Source organism: Melospiza georgiana, chromosome 9 (genome assembly GCF_028018845.1).
Source record: "Melospiza georgiana isolate bMelGeo1 chromosome 9, bMelGeo1.pri, whole genome shotgun sequence".
In the NCBI taxonomy this organism is placed as follows: domain Eukaryota; kingdom Metazoa; phylum Chordata; class Aves; order Passeriformes; family Passerellidae; genus Melospiza; species Melospiza georgiana.
This window is the reverse complement of record NC_080438.1, coordinates 15,671,194-15,691,258: the sequence shown is the minus strand read 5'-3', so window position 1 is coordinate 15,691,258 and position 20,065 is coordinate 15,671,194. Positions and strand designations below refer to the sequence as shown.

The following is a 20,065-nucleotide window of genomic DNA, read 5'->3' as shown; positions in this document are numbered from 1 at the left end:
TAAACTAGTTACTCAAAACCCTAACATGAATCCAAAGTCTTTTAAATACTGACATTTCTGTATATATTTAATGTATTACTTTGCGTTAATCTAAACAAAATATTACTTTCTGCCACTCATTACAGAAATTATTTTTAATTATACTTTTTACTTATATTTTCAATAATTAATAAAGAAGCAATCTAAAAATAAAGTTTTTTAAGCAGTCTGCTTTTCTATATTCAAGTGCAGCATTTTAAAAATTTAAAAAACCTGTAAAAATTGTCTTGTGAAAATTGATGATCCACAAAGTGACAGCTTTATGGACATGAAATGTGAGCTCACCACGTGAGCTGTTTCCTAGCATGGTGTGCACTAAAGTACAATTCTCTATCCTGTGAGAGTAGATCCATATATGCCCAAATATACAGTGGTGAATTTTATGTCATAACCTAGGATGAAACTTTGAAGTCAAGCATTGTTTTTCATCATTCTGCTTACAAGAGTGGTAATCCTCAGCAACCAAACTTGACCTTTCTCTTTAAGGACTATTTCAGACCTACAGAATGACCAGAACATCCTCTCCTGTCTGTAAGATAAATGTGTCAGGGGTCAAGAGGGAACTTCATCATCCACCCTAGATAATTTTTCCATTAAATTTTCTGAGCAACACCAAAATTAGCTTTCCTTTAATTCCCTTCACTCTCCAAAGCTACTATGAAATCCTTAGTAATCTATTTTCTTGGGAGATTTAGATCAATTAGCCTTTGCATTCTGCCAGAATTTCCTCTGTACAGATTACAAGCAGAAAGCAACTAAGCAAAAAATGGAAAATTGCTATAAATACCAAGAACTGGAGTTTGAAAATGTAACTGAATTGCTGCAAAACTGCTAGTCATGAGGCTCATGGGTGGTCCTGAGCAAACATTCAGCTCAAGTGTACAATGTGCTCTTAACTGATCACTTAATATGGAAATAGGCCACAAATTTATAGGCTGCAAGATCAGTTCACTTATATTTATTTCAGAGCAAGGGAACACACATTTTCTTAGCAGAAAGTGTGTTAAGCCATAAAGCCTGTACCAAAAATCAACATGAATCAGTATCAGTATCTCTAAAGTTTAACTTTAGAGAGCCTGGCTTTAACTTTAAAAAACAATTCTTTTTTGCTGTCTGAGGAGAGTTAGGTCAATTTGACCAAACACTTACTGGAGACAGAAGTACTGGCAGGGAAAGGGGTAGATACTACTACAAGCACAAGCAGAAGTAAAGGAGTTTCCACTTCCAAAGGGATGTGGGTGTGTGCTGCATATCTAGTATTATCTATTCTGCACTTGAAGGCTTTGTTCCAACTTCTGACATGAACCTGTTGATCCATACACCAAAGTAACAGCAAAAAGAGAAATGAACATCCTACTCTGTGTTTAGGATGCTTCCACAGAAATCAAAAAGACACATACTAAATCCTTGTTCTAACCACCTGGCTTCTGCAATGTGTTGGTCAGTTTTACAGCCCATATATTGGAAGTTAACGAGAATAAAAAGTTTATGCATTTACTCCTTAAAATGCAGTAATTATTAAAAAGAAGTATCTAAGAGAAAACATTCAGAAATCAACATGGTTTAGCACTATATCACATTGAAATGGATGCTATACTGTTGCATTACAATAGCTCACAAAAAATAAAGGTGCTTTAACTTACAATCACTTCCAGCTTTCCCTGGACATCATGAGACTTGATAACCCAATTGACAGACTTTCTGCACTTGAGGATAAGCACCACATCCCTGACAAGCCTGGTGCCTGGCTGAGATGGTTTAATGTCCACGATTATATCCACCTGGAGAGCACTGTATGGAAAATAGAAAGTTAGAACAGAATGCCAGAAATTTTCAGCTATCAACCTTCTTCCAATCCATCATGTTTCCACTGTCTGGCCAGCTGATTAAAATGCTGGATATTATCCCGGGCAACACAACATGTGCAAAACAGATTGTTATTCCATATACACTTAAGTGATTTTGCATAACAATAAAAACAAGTACTTTTTAGAAAAAAAAAATTTCTGTCTCTTATTTACAGGAAGTGTGCTACTCAATTCACCTATTATTTAGTGCAGGTAAGTGATATGGCAAGCAGGTTGCTTTCTAAAGTAAACATAATTTTCTTATTTCACTGTGACAGTGCCTAAATATAACTGTTTTAGTTTCCTCTGGCTTTAACTGTACTAAAACTTTAAAAAATACCTTAAAAAAAGTAAAAAAGACAAAGAGGTTAACACACATGCATAAAAAACCCAACCCAAACCACAAGTACTATACTGGGGGGTGTCTGCCTAAACAGTTAAATTGTGGAATGACTTTGCTTCAGATCTTGCGTGCTTTGAGGAATTAAGCAGTGTATTCAGTTTCCACTACTTCTGGGTATATAGTTACTTTAAAAAGAAAAAAACCCAGATGTCCAGCCTACTGCTTACTGGAAAATAGATGAAAACTGTCCAGATTTTCAAGATCACAGTAAAATAAGTACAGCAAATGGGTTCTTACCCATCAATAACATCTCAACATGTAAAATACCATTTCAACAGAAAAACCTATACTTCCAGACCATCCTATGGGGCCATACATTATAAGAACGTGCTCATCTCCAGCTAATAGGTTCCAACTAATAATACACTGAGACTTCATGTATCTTGGGACCTTTGGTCCATCTCCTGCCCCTTTACACATGCCCAGCTCAGCTTCTGTATGCTTCTTTGGGGATTTAAACTTCACAAGGATAGCTGTGGATAACACATAAAACTAAGAACAAAGTAATTTAGTATCTTTCTTTTTTTTTTACTTTTAATAGCAAAACATTTAAACTTTTTGCAGTGTTATTATCTCAAAAGCAAATTCCTATTGTGCTATCATCCAAAGCCAAAAGCTTGGAAACAAGGCTGTCATCGTGTAGCACTCCAAGGGACTTGGAAGGATGCTTAGCATCAGCTCTGTTCAGGATGGGGCTGCATCAGCATTTGGGGCTACCAACTCCACTTCCACTACACTACCACTCCATTCCACCTCAACACTTTCTTACTCTCCTCAGGTTCTTATGCAAGAAAATGATCAGGTTCTGGGTTCAACATCTTGCAATGAGAATTAGCCTTTTCACAAAAACATCTTCTCCCACCTCCATCTCCCTGAGTGGATTTCTCATTAGGGATAGGATGCACTCACATGCAGCTGCATGAGGAGCAGAACGAGACAATGCCAGATATCCAGTGAATGCAGTAAGCAGACAGGATTTTAATTCTACCTTATCGCTGATGAAATTGTAACCATCTAAGTTTCATAGCAAATTTCTGTTCTAGCAATCATACTTGGCCCTTAGTCACACTTGGAAAACCTCTTCCTATCTGAAGCACACCCCACTTATGTTCTCCCACAAAGATCTAGGAAAGACCAGTAAAAGATGAGTATTCTATATGTCTTACCCTTCCCCTTTGATGAAAACTATAATTCAAAATTTAGAAAATCTTCATAATGTGTATGGAGTTACTTTTCCTAGCCAGCAGTTAAAAAAATTTTAGTCAGTGCACCACTATCAACCCTTAGTATTTCTCATAATTATCACATTATCCCTTAAACTCAACTGGAAACTTGACAGAAAATACTGTTGTGAATCTTCAGAGCAGCTGTGGAACACTTATCACAGAGCACAGATCACTTGCAGCATCTGGACACTGTTTGGGAGCCACTGTCCTACACCTTGCTGCCAGTCATCCCTGCCTGTGACAAGTCAGGATTACTTTCTACCTCTGTCTCACCTCCTCACACAGTGGTCTAACCTTAAAACCTCTCTGTCAGATACTGCCCTTACTCACATTCCCTTATTCACCTTATCCTTGGAAAAATGTGATTGATTGAGCAAGAAGGGGAGCAGTATACAGTCCATAAAAGTTGTGCTTTGCAGTCTTGTCCGGAAAAATCCTGTGATCATGCAGCAGAATTAAAATCTTTACATACTGAAGAATCAATTTCTATTTAAAGTAAAGTATTAAAGCTCAAGCTTTTCTTTAAGGATGAAATGGCTGCTTTCAGTTGATTTTTATAAGACAAGTGAAGTTTTTAGCTATTACTTCAAACAGTTTTAGTCTATTTAGATGATACTTTACCTGTTAGGATTGGAATTTGGAGTACTTAGTTCAATGATATGAACTTCTCTTTCCTGGACTAAGTTAGACATGAGGCACCCCTCTGCTGGTTTTGGTTGCAGGTATCCCGCAAGGTAATTCAAAGAGAGAAAATTCTTCTTTATGTTGCACGAGGGAGGAAAAACTTGATCTGGAGGGGAAAAAAAAGCAAGCAGAGGGACCTTTAACCACAGATGGCAGCTTAGATGTATGCACATACCACGTACACTTCAGTGTCCACTATATTTCTTAAAGGTGTCTCTAACATCTGTTACAAGCACAAATGACAAATCATCATATTGTAAAGGAGATTACTGTTGCATCAATACATCAACTTTCTAATAGTTATTATTTATGGATTTAAACACATAATGAAAGAAAACCCCTGTACAGAAAAGTGTGAAAACAATTCTGAAGAAAAATGTGAAAAACTTGTCAAAATTAGTAAAATAGATTTAATTTGCTCCTTGCATCTTTACAAGAGATTTCTTTCTATTGCAATTTACTCAGAGATAACTTTTGGAATCAACTCCTTCTCCCTGTGGAAAATATTTTATTCTTGTTATGATAAACCTACCACGCTTTAAATACTACAGAAAGTACTTTCCATTTCCTTACTTAATATATTTACTATATATTGTGTAGTCGGAGTCAGTGTTGTCTAGAAAGCAACAAATATTGCATTTGTCTTGCACATGGAAAATTAAAAGCATGAAAAAATTATGGAATCAGCTGTTGATATTAAGAAACTGATCACAATACACATAGCTGAAATAACGAAATTCTAGCATAGCTATTCAATCTCTTTTGGTTTTAACCAAAAAGCTGAATATGAGCATTACAGAACCCCAGAATGTGCTGAGCTGCAAGAGATCCACAAGGGTCATGGAGTCCAACTCCTGGCCCTGCACAGGACCATCCCCAAGAGCCACACCCTGTGTCAGAGCATTGTCCAAAGGCTTCTTGACCTCTGCCAGGCTGCTGCTGTGACCCCTGCCATGGGGAGCCTGTGCCAGTGCCCAAACACCCTCTGGGTGAAGAGCCACTAGTGTAAAATGCAAACCATTAAAAAAGTCACTTCATATGAAATTCTCATGCACAGTCTCTATTACTGTAGCCCAAGAAACACTATTTCTACTGAAAATCAGGAGCACTTTGCCTTTCTGAGATAGCTTGACATATGAATTTTCATAATACACAGAAGGACCAAGTACCATGTTCAAGTACTTGAAGTACTGTAAGAATACAATCCCACATGCCTGGGTCTTTGACCATTGCTGTACAAGAAGGACTTTTCCTATTAAGGTCAGTAGCAGGATACAAAAAAAAACCCAAAAAAACCAAAATAAAATAAATCAACTAGCATGCATTGTGAACAAAAAACTGTGAAGAAACTCTTATGAGCTATTCTGAGGCCATGCACTCTCTAAATGAGAACTGAAATGTCACCTCTGAAGGGCATTTGTGTGTGCTACCCAGCTCTGCAGGAAAACCAGAGACTCCTGTGACCCTGGTCTCTGCAGAAACAATCAGGGGAGTTTCTTCTCCTGATCTTACACAAAGCAGCCTTTGAATATTAACCCTGTTGTGTCCCCTACAGAAGTTACTAAAGCTGTATAAGGCTGTGACTATTCATACTCCCCAGGCAAAGCACTTCTCTAACATCTGGTGTGTGCCCTGCCAGATTAGCCTTGAATGCAGCTGTAGTTCTGTCAGCTCCTCCCACAACAGCACAGAATGGAAAATGATCCCAAATGGTCTATGCTGAGCTTAAATTTTTAAATATATCTATATATATACACACACAGAGACAGTAGGTATTTTCTTCTTAACTGCTGTACAACATGATTCAGGCCATAAAACACCAGTTCTGGAGCAGTTTGTGGGTAATTACCACACGTGCTATCATTTGCCATCGCAAACAACTCAGTTCTTGCTCCTGGCACTTCCATGAGGCGTCTCTGGAGCTCTCCAGAAGTGCTGCTCTTGCTGCCAGAAGCACAGAGAGTCCCCAGCCTGGGCCCCCACTCGATAGCAAGCTTTTCCTCTGCAGCAGATTTCAACTCTATCATGGGCTACTTGACATGCACACCAGAATGAACTTACTCCCATCCACACCAGTTACCAAAACTGGGCTGGAGCAGAAAAGAAAAGGGGATCCATTCCAGCTTTCTCTGCTCACTACACATCTCCTCTTTGTTAGTTTCAGGGCTGTCTACATACTTTGGAAAGGGACTGCAGGTGTCTGCAATCAATTAAAAACATACCAAACCAGCCAACAAACAGTCAGTTTATGGATTCTGTGCCTCTCTAATCTCCCCAGACTCCCAACAAGGAATCAGACGTGGGGTTTGCAGGAACCCCCTCAGCAGAGGGTCTCTGGCCAGCAGCTGGGGTGCCAGGGGGCCCTGCTGGCCAAAGGCAGCAGAGCTGTGAGCAGTGACCAGCAGCCACCTTCCATCAGTGAGTGCCAGGCAGGCTGGATGGACACACAGCACTGCACACCAGGATCTGTCCCTTCTGTGTGAAGCACTTGTTTTTACTGATGAGGACAGACACTGTCTGCTCTGTTCTGCACAAATTAGGTGCCATCCACAGGTTCCTGGCTGAAGTTCAATATCCAAGTTTAACATCACCCTGAGGAGGTTTTTGTGCAAATGAGCACTGTTAATCAAGTGTCACTTCCCAAGACAGGCACCCTGGGCAGCAGCAGTTGGATTCAGCAATAAAAATCCCATCCAAGCAGAGCTTGCCTTTCAAAATCTGATCTGGGCATAAGCAAGGTGTTTGGAATTTTCCTTGGGCACCCTGATGGTAGGGCTTATTTATGTGTATTTCACAGTTTGCTAGCCCTTAGCACAACAGAGATCAGAACCTTGGCTGGCATTTAATGGCAGGATAGAAATGGGACCAGGGAAGGGCTACAGGGGTCTCAGGAGGGAGGATGCAAACTCTAGGCAGTGCTCATTCTGCAGCAGGACACACAGCTAAGCCAGACACGATGGGACCATGTGCCAGCATTAAACCAAGCAAGCATGGCATGCAGGATATGTGCACTGGCTATAAAAAGTCAGGAATGATGTTTCAGCTTCTGCCAGGACAGAAGCACAGTGTTACTGTCTGTAAATAAACTGTACATTTTCCGATTTAGCTACTGTTAAAACTAATTTTTTTCTTATTTAGGTAAGAAATGTGTTGAAATTAGGGTCCCTCCAGGCTAGCACATTTGCCCTGGATTTACTGGTGATGCTAGATGCATTAGGTAACATTTAGCTAACTGATAGGACTTCCTGACTTGCTCAATCATGTCTTACTGAACCATGAGGAATTAAACTGACTTCTGTGGTAAAACACATACCAAGAGCACTGTCATCGTGAGCAGTCCTGCTTTCTAGAATCTGACAGTGATTATCACAGCAGCCACTCTGCCCTCTCCTCCATTGCACAAACCAAGGCAAGAACAAGAACCCCACTTGTTGTGCCCTCTTCCTCCACACCCCCATTCTGGTCCCTTAAAATTCTTGCTGTGATCACCATCCCTGCAGCATTTGATCAGCCACTCTTTAGAATCAACAGGATTCAGATGCACTTGGCCCTGATCCAGTTTGCTAGTGCTCTCAGCTGCCTTTCATTTGCAATTTCAAAAGTGACTTAAGAGACCCATGGCATCAGAAGCAGTTTTATTCTATGAAAGATCAGCCTTCTTCAGATCTTTCTGTCCTTTGGCTTGCATTTTCTGTTTTCTGTATTCAGCGACAGCCTACATTTTTAAAATGTAACATCTTCCAGTTTCAGATTTGTCTAACTTGAGTGAAGCTGAAATGTAGACAATTATATGAATACAGCCCTCAAATTCTGTATCAGTCACACAGCCAGGAACTGCTTTGTGTGACCACCTGTAGATTATGAGCAATTTCAGCAGTGATTCACAGCCTGTCAGCTGAGGGTACCTTACTAAATCTCATGAGAGTGTAAGTTTTGCATGAAAAGCCTACATTGTACGCCACTGCATGCTATGGTTTGTGAAATCCAGTGATTCCATTGTTTACTCTGCAGAGAAGCAAACCAGGAGCACATCCCACGTGGTTTTCACAGAACTCCTCACACGACTCTGCAGTTCAAGAACTGACCCTGTCCCCACCCCTGAGCACATGCATAACCCCCCCACATACACACATGTTCCCTTCTGCCAAGAATTTAAATCAAAATCAAACAATTACAGCTGAGCTGGTTTGTAGGAGCCTTCTCAGAAACTGTCTGTTTTGGTTGCCTGCCAAGTTCCATTTTGTGTACTTGCTCCTAATTAAATTGTGTTTTAGTGCATTCTAAAGATGATGCAAAACTCTCCTCTTTAGCCTCCTGGTTTGACTGGAGACATGCAAATCAACAAACAAAATTTTACCTGGTTTTTTCAACATATCTCATTAAATATTTGTCTCCACAATGCAGAGACCACTACTCCCATGTATATGTTTCAAGAGTATTTTAATAAGGTAAGAAATATATTTCTGAATTATTTTCTGGCATTAGAATCCACAACTAGTGCCAAGTAGAGCCAAAAAAAAAAAAAAAAAAAAACCACACAAGGGAATCCTCTACAAATTTGGCAGGATTTGGATAAAACTAACTCAGGCATATTCTGATTTTGGGGGGTAAACCTCCTATGTCAGGAAATCAAATTATCAGATACATGTGGTTAGGAAAGAATGTTTTGTCCACTGAAGACTTTTTGTTGGTTTTTTCTTGCCTGTAACCAACTAGTTCAGCTGTTTGGGAGTTTCTGTAGATATTCCTGCAGAGGATCACACAGTTATGTTGTGCCAACACTGCTCAGCTATGGAGCTACAGCCTGAGCCCCACCCCAGTACAGGCCTGTGTGCAGTCCCCAGGGAGCTGGGGTCCTCTCCCATCTGCACTAGGCCACCTGAAGAATCTGGCATGTGGCTCAGAGGGACAGGAAATCTGTCTCCTTGGGATGAAAACATGTCAGTACAGACTAAGGTAACTTAGTTTGGTGAGGAAGGCAATAATTCTGTGCCCAAAGAAGCCTTGATCCTTATACAAGCAAATAATGAAAAAATAATGTAACTCAGGTCTTTCTAGAAATTTCCCCCTACTTCAAGATGAATGCACCCAAACAATCACCATGAGTAGCTGATACTGTTTAAAAGGCAAAGTTTGACTTTTGTAAGCTTCCGAGCAATTGCATCCACATTTATGAGCATAAAGTGATGGCACCACAATCCATTAAAAGTTTCCTAAACCCAAGGTCCGGTCTTAGACTTGAGGCTTGCCCTTATTTCTCTGCTTCCCCTTTCATATGTTTAAAAATTAAAATAAGTGAAATATAAGCAACATATTCTCAGTATCTGAAAGTGTCTATGAATTCAGTTGGTTTTGTTCTGGTTTACCTTCTCCTACTTTAATGTAGATGTTTCTTGATATTTTAAGTTCAGTGAAAGACGTTACTGCTCCATATTCCTTCTGGGCCCACTGTAGCAGATGTTCATTTTTCTCAGGAAAAAACTTTTCTTCTGTTTCTGCTGACAAGGAGAAGTTTCCCTTCTCAAACTGAACAACGGAACCTACAGACACCTGATGGGAATAAAAACACATTTTAATGTGGTACATTTATCCATGCAGACACGTAGCATGTTTAAGTGATGTGACCTCTCATACCCAAATGCAGTGACTGAAGGTGATTTATGGTCTATTTCCACTTTGCATTTTCACCACCTAGAAGCACCTATGCCATTGGCTGATTTCATGGAGCATCTCTACAATGCTCCTAACATATCAAATTCTGTGTAAATTCCAAGTGTACAGTCTCAGAGGATGGCAGTGGCACAGCATATGCCAGCACATGCCAGATTGTGCACTTTTATATCAGAGACATGTGGGACATTTTCATAGAGCTTTGGCCTAACTAGAAAAATCTCCCATGCATAAAATTCACAGGATTTAAGGACTTAATCAGTGATTATTTTGCAGGAATATTGAATAGATGTTGGCATTCCACCCTCAGAGACAGTTTATCCAGTAAGAGTAGTAGTTGGTTTTCATTTGCATATTGTTTCCAATTTTTTTTATGGTCAATACCAGGGTAAAGCAGCATCACTGTGTCTTTTTTAACATTTCAAGACAGCATGAGAAAAAATATTATTCCTTCTAAATATCAATGAAAGAAATTGATTACTTTACAATAATACACTTTTGCTGTATTTTTCATTTGAGATTGTTAAATGCATGCTAACACAACAGCTGTCTTCCTCAGAATACACTTTGTTTTTCATTTATTACTAATTAAAACTTGAAGACCTTTTTCATCATCCTGCAGCATGACAAATGTCTTCCTGAGGGACAGATCCTATCGAAGTGGCCACGTGCTTCAAGGGAGGAACCGACAGACAGAAAGCAGAGCAACTAAAAGTCTGGCACAAGCATCCTCACTAAGTGATCATCTAGTAAACATCTTGAAACAAACATGAAGCTTATCATATTTACTTTTTTCAATCACCTACTAAAGTCTATTTGAAATCCTGGTTCCACTACCCAGGTTTTAGAAAGGACTGCAGAGTTCTGCTGTGCTTGCCAATGTTGGGATTTTTACTACACAGACCTAAGGCAAGGTTAAGTGAGCCAAGCACGTTATTTGTTCTGGAAAGAATTCAACAGACCCTTCCAAAAAAGGCAACCATCACTGTTTCAACACCTGCCTTGAACATTAACTACTTACTCTTCAGAACAAATCAAAAGCAAATCTAACATGCTTAGGATAATGCAAAGCATTAAAGCCTAATAATGTTTTAAATATTTAGGAACCAACCAATTTTTATCTGAGCACTAATTAGGCACTGATTGAGTGATTAAGAGACTGCTGCCACAGACACTCTTATCTTCTCCCTTCAACTCCTTTAGTGGTTACTTTCTGAGGTTGCAGAGTGGAAAAAGTGCCCCAGCTCTATTTCTTCCAGTTGTTGTGAGGACATGAAAAGGAACTGCACTGGAAACATCCTCTGCTGTTGAGTAAACCTATATGTCCTGTCACTTTTCTGAGACTAAATGAAGAAGCTGGACATGGAAAATCTGTTTGCAAGACCGTAAGATACTGGCCATAGCCACAAACCACAGCAAGCACCACAGTTCAGAGGGCTGTTCCTCAGAGGAAATGAGGATCAAGCACAGGATATTGAAAATATGCTACCAAAACCTGAGTATTGCATCAAAGAACAAAACATATTTAAGAACATATTTTGGTTGCATACACTACTACCCTGCTGACCACTGGTGAAAACAGGGCTTGAAATTTTCTCTGCACCATACCAAATCAAGGAAACATACATCCCCTCATGCTGGGGCAACAAAACAAAAACAGCCTTCATACATCCCTTAAGAAAAGCTCCCAGTCTGAATAAACTGCCCTTGCAAGGCTGCCATGGCAGTTCAGGACATCAGTTACCTGGAAGAAGTGCCAAATGTCATCAGTTACTATTCCCCAGAGGGAACAACTCTCAGAACCAAACCTGAGTCATCTCAAATACATGCAGTGGTGAGTGTGAATACTGCACACACAAAATTGCATATTCTGTTTCTTATTTTACCTATTTCCTTCTCTCCCTTTAAACATTTATTGCCTTATTTCTTTCTTTGAATCTGATCCAAGGGGATATTTACTTTGCCTTATAACATTTTAAGTATTTAACACAGTTATAATTCAGAACTCCCAAGTAGGAAGCAAGTTCATAATTCAGCCTTGAGAGAGAGCTGGGCACCTCTGGGCCATGACTCAGGATATAAAGGTAAGTGTGCACAGCCAGCCAGCATGAACCAATCCCTCCTCTCACAACAGCTACACCACTACCCATCCATGGCCTGCCAGCACAGGGACCACCTGATCACACCTAAAGCCATGATGGAGGTAAATGTACCAGGAGGAAAAGAAGCAGCATCCTTCATATTTGTATCTGAGCTGTACAGCATCAGACCTGTGTAGAACATGTAGGAGAGGAGTGTATCTGCTCAGAATAAAATGAGAATATTTGAACCAACTACTGGAGCAGCCTACAGGGAGATCAGAGTCAGCTGGTGTTTATTGATATTGTACTTTGACGTAATTTCATCCTCTTACAGAGGAAAAATAAAGCCACAGATGGAGAAATATCAGGTATTCCAAAACTCAAAAATGCATCTTTTGTTGTTCATAAACCCATATACAACATACTTGAATCATCAAAAGAACAATTCTCTTCAAGTGAATAAGAAACATGCTGCTTTTGAAATTACATGCCACACTTGTGAATCACCTATCAAATTTGCATAGTCCTTACAGCCACAGAGGTGTGATGGTTTCAGGCAATGACAAAATGTTTCATTTTAGCGCTCTCAAGACCACATGCAGTCATCATAAAATTCCACTTGAAGTTCTCACATTTTTGAAAACATACACATGAGGAGCACTATCTTAAATACATTTTAGATTTGAATTCAACTTCCTGGGAGATACTGAGTTTTGCAGCTACCAAAGATCCTTATATAATTAATGCTGTTCAATGTTTTCTCAGGATGAAAGCAGAACCTTACAAGATCAGAGAGCAGACTCCTGCACATCTTTGCATCTTTATATATGTAGGAAGAAGATCCTGGGATTTTCTACCAAAGCTGAATCTGTGTCAAATCAAGTGGAAATTTCAAAATGCCTAAGGAACAGTTACTAGAATGATAAAGAAACAAGAAAATCTGTGGAAAGGGGAAATCTGGTACCAAGGTTTAAGGCTCAGCAGGAGTTTATTAATTGCACACAGGTAACGGCCCACTTAATTTAACAACATCTTAATAGACTCAACATAACACTTGTTTGATATGAGCAAAATAAGGCAGCAGAAGCTTTTCCAGGGATTCTGTTTCAATTTAGAGGCAATTCACTGGAAGAAGTGAGAGGAGAATTAAAGCCTATCTATGCAACTGCAGCTATAGTTTCCACTGGAATCAGTGACTCAGTAACAACCTGTTGTGATTTATTATCTCCACATCACTAACACCAGTAGTCTGCCAAAATCCACTGCCTGCTTCTGTAAACTTCCACTGGCTAAACCCCCTGTTTACTGAAGCAAGCAAAGAAAGGAAGGAGCCATGACCATACAGAAGAAAAAAAGACTCCCAAGTGCCTGTTCCAGGTCCTTCAGCCTCCTGCAAGACTGGTTTGGGAATACATCTCAACCACTAAATGCCCAAACAGTCTTTTTTTCCTCACTCTTGAAGGCTGGATTAACTTAAAGTCCACATCTTCCTGACTAGCAGCTGTCTTGGTCTGAAAGTGATGGCGCTGGGCTCCTAGAGGGACCAGGAGGAGGAGGAGGAGGAATGCTTAGGAGCAGTCAGAGGCAGCAATGAGAAAGATCAGCAGGAGATACAAGAGGCAGCATCATCAGATCTGGCCTATCCACACTCCTAACACGAGTTCTGGTTGGAACAATGACCCACAGAGACAGCCCACTCACACAGCTGAAACAAACACCACACAATAAAGGCTGAGTTCTGAAAGTTGTCTTAAATCACATGGGATCTAGTATGAACTCTGTGACACTCTCAGCAAACCAAGCTCCCCAAAGAAACACCAGCCTTTGAAGTCTCGAGAAAGAAGAATCTAAGGCACAAGGACCTGCCTGGTTTCCCGTGAAATTTACTGGCAACTTGGTTTTCTTGAAATATTTCTGCCCAAGCTGAAGTGATTACAGTGAAAGCAGAGGGTAGCTATAGATCATAAAATTTCCCTATTTTGGGACATCACACATACAGAATGTTTTTACTATACTCTGCATATTCATTTCATGTACTGCATCTTGCTTCCTACGCCAGAAATAGCAACTCTCTTCTGCAATGTCTTCCTGAATCAAGCTTTGAAAAAAAAAACAAAAACCTCAACCCCCTGGATATTTAAAGATGCCTTACTAGGGTTATTGTACTCTTAAACTCCTTTTACATGCATTATTTTCAAGCATCTATTTACTACTCTGTCATTTTCTGCCATTCCTACTGCTGACCAAATCCTTCTGCTCTTTTCACAAGAATCATCACCCCAGGTAGCCTGAGGTCCCCCTAATATTTCTGAGAACAACCCATTTATATAGACTTTAGAAAAGCAGTATTTTGCCAGGGTTGAAACATGCCAGGAGACAAAGTCTACAGGGAAATTTACCATTGTGAAAAGCATAGTATAGTTACTGTTTACTAAGCACTGCTTTTAATTTGACACAAAATTTAATTTTCACATTTTTTCAAAGGCAAGGAAACAGTGTGGGGATGAGAAGGGAGAATATGAACTTTTCCAAGTGGAAAAGGGCAACTACAGGATTATTTCCAGCTCCTGAGTAGAAGAACGAGGAAGACTTCTCAAAAAAAAAGCAAACTCAGGATTCTACAATAATGTCAAGCTCCTTTTAAATTCCTCTTCACACTGTTACACAACACTGAAAATCTATGCTTTTACTTTGAATAGTGAAAGGTCACTATTTATACCAAATTTATCACTAGTCATGCATTTCCTATCCTTCCTCACTCTTCTCCTAGCAGAGCACTCTGCTCACATCTGGGTCTGTTTAACCAGTGATTGGAAATTTAGCCTCCTGATTTCCCGTTAAATACTAGGCACAGGAAAACAAATAGCACTTGTTTTTCAGTGAGTTTTGTCAGTCATCCAAACCTAGTGCAAACCATAGAACAGCCTGTGGTTTGGTGGCAGTGACCCAAAATTTGTGAACCATATTTTCATGAAGTGAGAGGAATAAACCAGCAATTGGCTAAAGCAATAAGAACATGGATTTTTTTTTTCTTAGAAATACAAAAATTACTAATAATTAAACTCTTCATTCTATCACTTCATCTTCTTTAAAGCTTTTATCTTTTCAAATCTCAAACCAAGAGCAAGTGATCTGGTTTTGTATTTATCATTACTGCTCTGGCTTCCTCCATTTCACTACCTTAACCCACACTCACTCCTAGCTCTTGCAAGGAAGGTTATTTGTTTGCATAAGTGTTTTCTTATCAATAACTTTTACTCATTCAATTGCCTGAATAACTAACTCAGAGAAAAAGCTGAAGCATCACTTCTTAAATCACACATTATATAAAATCACATATGTAGATATTTAAGGGGGGTTTGGATCTTTTCTAACAGGAAATCACAAAGGATTGGGATCTTTTTTCATTGATTTAATTCTCACTACTTTCACTTGCTGAGTAAAGACATTCCTAGGCTATAAAAGCAATTGAAAAAGCTACCAAATATAAAGAAAAAAAATTACTTTCTGAGTAGCACCTATAAAACCTTTCTGTGCAGTTTCATAAAACTTCTGGTTTTCTGCCAAGACATGTTCGCAATAAACTAGCTTTAGGGAAGGAGAGAAATGACGGCTTGATGGGAAGGAAGGAAACTATTTTGCTGTATGAAAACCTAAAAGTGGGCTGGTGGAAGAAGTCTGGTAATGTTTTTCTGCAATACTGACTTGCACCAAGATCACAGGTAAAAGCAGTTTCTACAGTAGTTGTCTAGCATACATAAAACTGTGATGTCATAATCTAACCAGTCTGATCACCTGTGAACATGTCCTTCAACTTGCTCTCCCCCTCCCCTTTATAATGCAATTTTGGCATTTATTCCCTGCAGAGGAAAAAAATTAAATGTAGCACAGATGAGAAGCATTCCCCTTGCTGAACTGAACAGAGCTTCCAACCCATGCAATGCTCTTGAGAGGGATGAGCCCAAAAACACTTGAACAGAAAGGGCCCAATTCCCAAATTGTTGCATTTCTGTGACATGTACAAATATAAAACCAGACCAATATGACTACATGCACCAGGAACTGAAGTGATGATTTACAGTTACTTAGGCCAGGCAGTCCATGCACTAACCCATTTCAGGTATTTTTGGACTGAAATGCCATGATACTAAGGTACATTTATTTTTAACACAATGAAAATAAACTCCAGGCTTATTTTACTAGAATTACAATAATTTCACAGCATCACCTACTTCACCCATCAATATACAGCAACTCATGCAGAGTCTGAAAATAACCTGTCCATGCTAAATGTATTGTTAACACCACACTAGGCAGACACCATATATTCTTTTCTCTTTCTCGTGCACACACAGAAAATTTTTGTCAGGTTTATATCAAGATGCCCAGATTTTCTCTTAAGACTACTCACTAGTGTTCTTTCTGATTTATAGATGGGGAAGCACCCTGAGAAGCAAAATGACAACACAGGAAACAGAATAGTGAAGCACAACTGTCCTTAGCAGCCATGCCCTGTCATGAAGGCTTCCCTCAAAGTACTGTCACTCTGAGAGAATCACTGTGCTTCCATACAGTGCCACTTTGGAAAAAACTCTTCATTAAAGAAATTCTGATGCTAACCCAATACAAACTTTGGTTTATCTGGGCATGCTACCTAATTTTAATGACAATTTATTCCACTGTGAGTTTAGCCACCAGTAGGCATTTTGTGAAAATGAAACCATGAGTTGTTTCTATGAAGATAGAGCACATAAATCACTGAGTGAAACTGTGCATTACATGATAGAAATAAATGCAAAACCACACATATACACCAAATCTACATGTCCTCACTGAAAAAATGTTTACCAAGAAGGTAATTTGTGCTTCCCCCATACTACAACCATGCACCCAAAGCCTGGATTTTCTCTCACATTCATTTTAAGCTTCTTAACTGATGGAGGACCAGGCTGAAGGCAAAAAATCTATGCTCAAACTATGTGATAAGAAGTTAAACTCCAGCCCTACTCAGTAGTACAGTATTTTCCCAGGTTTTTGGATATGTGCTGATACAAGCTTTAAATCTTTTCATCCTTCCCTGGGGCAGTTTAGCTTTAATGGAAACTCAAACAATAAATTCACAGAATGAAGGAAACAGGCCATTTTGCTGATGAGGCCACTGAGAACACACAGCCCTAACTCTAGCCTCTTCTCCAGTACAATCACCATTCAAGCTCAGTGTGCCTTGGTTTCTCCACCTGTACAGTGCTAGCAGCACTTGTGATCCAGTTCATCATCTTCTCATATCCTGGAGACACCTTTGTTAGAAATAACCTTGCAACTTATAATACAATTAATTTTTAATTTTTATTTAGTTACTTACTTACTCAAAGCACACAACCCTGTAACAGTTTGAGAACTTTATTATGATACTTTACAAGGAAAAAAAGAGCTAATATTAAAAAGAAATAAAGAGTTAGGACTTTACTAACGGTTCCATGATCATTTCACTACAAACTTGGATCTGGCTCTAGCAGTGTGGGCAAGTCCCAGAAGTTGTCATTTAAATGTCTTTACACTACCTACCACTCTAACAAGGATTTAATCAATGAAAGTCATTGCAATTCATACTTTACATACAGTATATTAATAAAATGGTGAATGAATGTATTGTTTGGAAAGTCTGAAGGAAAAGCTGGAAAGTCAACTAGTATCTTGCCTGAGGCTTCCATAGAGACAGACACAATAGTTATGACACTCCTGTGGTATGCTTGCCATGGAATTCATGGGCACTAGATAAGTTTCTTCTAATTCTAAATCTTTCAAGATTCAACATACTCAGTCTTCTGTTCTGGCTATACATTTAAGGAGACTGAATAAGTCAGAGCCACAGAGCTAAGTATTTTTAAACAAGGGCTAAGGAAGCACGCTCTGCACTCTGCAGCCCTTGGAGCTGCTATTTACAGTCCTAGGGTCAGTTGTCTGGAACTCACTGAAGGCTCTGGCACAGAGGCAGGGAACCTCTCAGCAACTAGGGCAGAAGCAGGATATCCCTCTGCCCCACAGCTTACCTAAAACAAGAACCCCTGATTCTGGAAAAGGACAACCTTTCCTAGGATACAAACTCGGGGGATGCAAATTAGCACAGCTCAACACAGGCAAACAGCTCTCTGCAGAACTAGAGCCCCTTGATCTCTGTTTGGCATACTGCACTTGCCTACAGGTGCTGCCAGGACTTCCTCCACATTTTTCATGTTTTCTGTGCCACATGATTCTGTGCTGTTTTTTTCAGAAAGCTTTTGGGAAAACAATGTATTTGTCCTTGTGAGCAGAGTGGAACTGTGGAAAAGCAACAGATGGTGACCACATTTAAAGTTGTTCAGCCCATAACCTCATGGCTTATCACCCCGAGATGCCCTGAGAAACAGGGCCATGAAAAGTGGGAAGGCTGATGAATCCATGGTAGGAGGCTGAAGTTAGCTTATGTTTACAGCAAAAATATCACCTTAGGGAAAGAACAAAGTGAACTTTAGGAGTGAGATGGATGACAGACACTAAAGTGGGAGAGGTAAAGGTGGATCAGTACTCTGGCATTATGCAATCTCATTCTTTGAGCTCTTTGTAGGAAAGCAAAATAGAAACCTTAACATGGTGGAAGGAAAATTACACAAATTCTTACAGCACTTAAGGAGATCCAAAATTGTTATGGAGAGCTAGCTATTCAGATGGATTAGGGATGGGTTAACATTGAGAGCCAGTTCAGTCCCTTGCAACAAAAAGGCAAGGTCCCATGGGGCAGCAGCATTATCCCAGCATCACAGACTGGCAGGATGGCACCAGGCACCACAGCATCCAGCCCTTATCATGACCAGCAGAGATTAAAGGTTGGCGTTGTGAGAGGAGGTATTTGATTTGAGTCTCCCCAACACTGCTGCAAACCTGCAGTGCCTACCAGGTATTCCTGCCCCACCTGAGAAACAGTACACCCCTCCCTGCAGCATCAGTGGCAGCATCAAGTTCACCATGGCAGTTCTTGAGGTCAGGCAACTTCTTGCTTGGCAAGATCCATGACTGCTGCTGCTCACCTCTTCAAGCCTGAGCTTGTAACCAGAAGCACCTGAAACAGTTTTCTGCAGCAAACACTTATCTAATGGTACAGCTTTGGCAGCCAGAGCCTCAGGCACATCCCTATTGCTCCTATGCCTTAATGCAGGCTGCTGAAACCCCACTGAGACAAACCAAGCAAGCTCAGCACCATCAGCTGAGCAGAAATGCATGAGTCTCAGCAGGCCATCTCTCCATTCCCTGAGCAAGATAAGGGGAGAGGGAAAATCCTGGGTGCAGAGGAAGAACAGAAACTAGCTGAACAAAAACTAGCTGATAGGAAATAGGAGTGATGATGTGTTGTAGGAGAAGATCAAAACTAAACTGGAAGTAAGTCCAAGGCTTTATTATATGATGAAAGATCCTGCTTCTTTTGTCCACAAGAGGAATGAGGACTCGTTACACTGTTGTTGCACATGTTCCTCAGTCATTTCCTCAGCAGACCAGAACTGTACTGGTTGCATTAAGGACACATAACAGGAAGATAACAGTCATGAATCTCCAAAACACCAATGAAAAACCTAAGATTGTAAATACCTTAGAATAAAAACAAAGCCATATTCTTTGCACCAATCAGTAATACACTGGAAACAGGACTGAGTCCTTTGAAGTTCAAAATATCAAGGCTACTCCTACTCTTATATGACAGCTTGATGACAGGAAAAAGAAAAACAATTCCTGAAAGCTTGTAGTGTCCAGCAAGTGACAGAACTCTTGGTGCCCTCCACCACGTCACCACCACACCAGGTCAACTGAGAGAGCAGTGTCCCTTCTCAGAGTTCTAATGCTGCACCACAGTGCATCCTCCTGTCCTGCTGATGCACAGTGACACAGCTGAGTTCCCCCTGGGTGCTGCAGAAACAATCTTGCCTACCACTGTCAGCTGTGCTGGAGGAGCAAAATTAAGCCCTATAAGGACACTGCTAAAAATAATCAAGTTCAGTCCTGCAATTAGAGTTGAATATAGTGAAAGCTGCAACTTTCATGAAGACAACTCATGATTAGACATGATGTCATGCATTAAAAATTTAA

At 40.0% G+C, this 20,065-nt stretch overlaps 1 protein-coding gene across 2 annotated transcripts in view; it reads right to left on the bottom strand.

Moving 5' to 3' along the window:
• TGFBR3 (transforming growth factor beta receptor 3) overlaps nucleotides 1-20,065 on the bottom strand; it is a 108,849-nt gene that overhangs the window by 27,315 nt on the left and 61,469 nt on the right. For both annotated transcript variants that reach the window (XM_058029914.1, XM_058029915.1), the window contains exons 5-7: nucleotides 9,566-9,749; nucleotides 4,137-4,305; nucleotides 1,683-1,830 (exon numbers count right to left, since the gene is read on the bottom strand). In XM_058029914.1, the coding sequence (XP_057885897.1) occupies nucleotides 1,683-1,830; nucleotides 4,137-4,305; nucleotides 9,566-9,749 (501 nt within the window). The remainder of the gene's footprint in view (nucleotides 1-1,682; nucleotides 1,831-4,136; nucleotides 4,306-9,565; nucleotides 9,750-20,065) is intronic.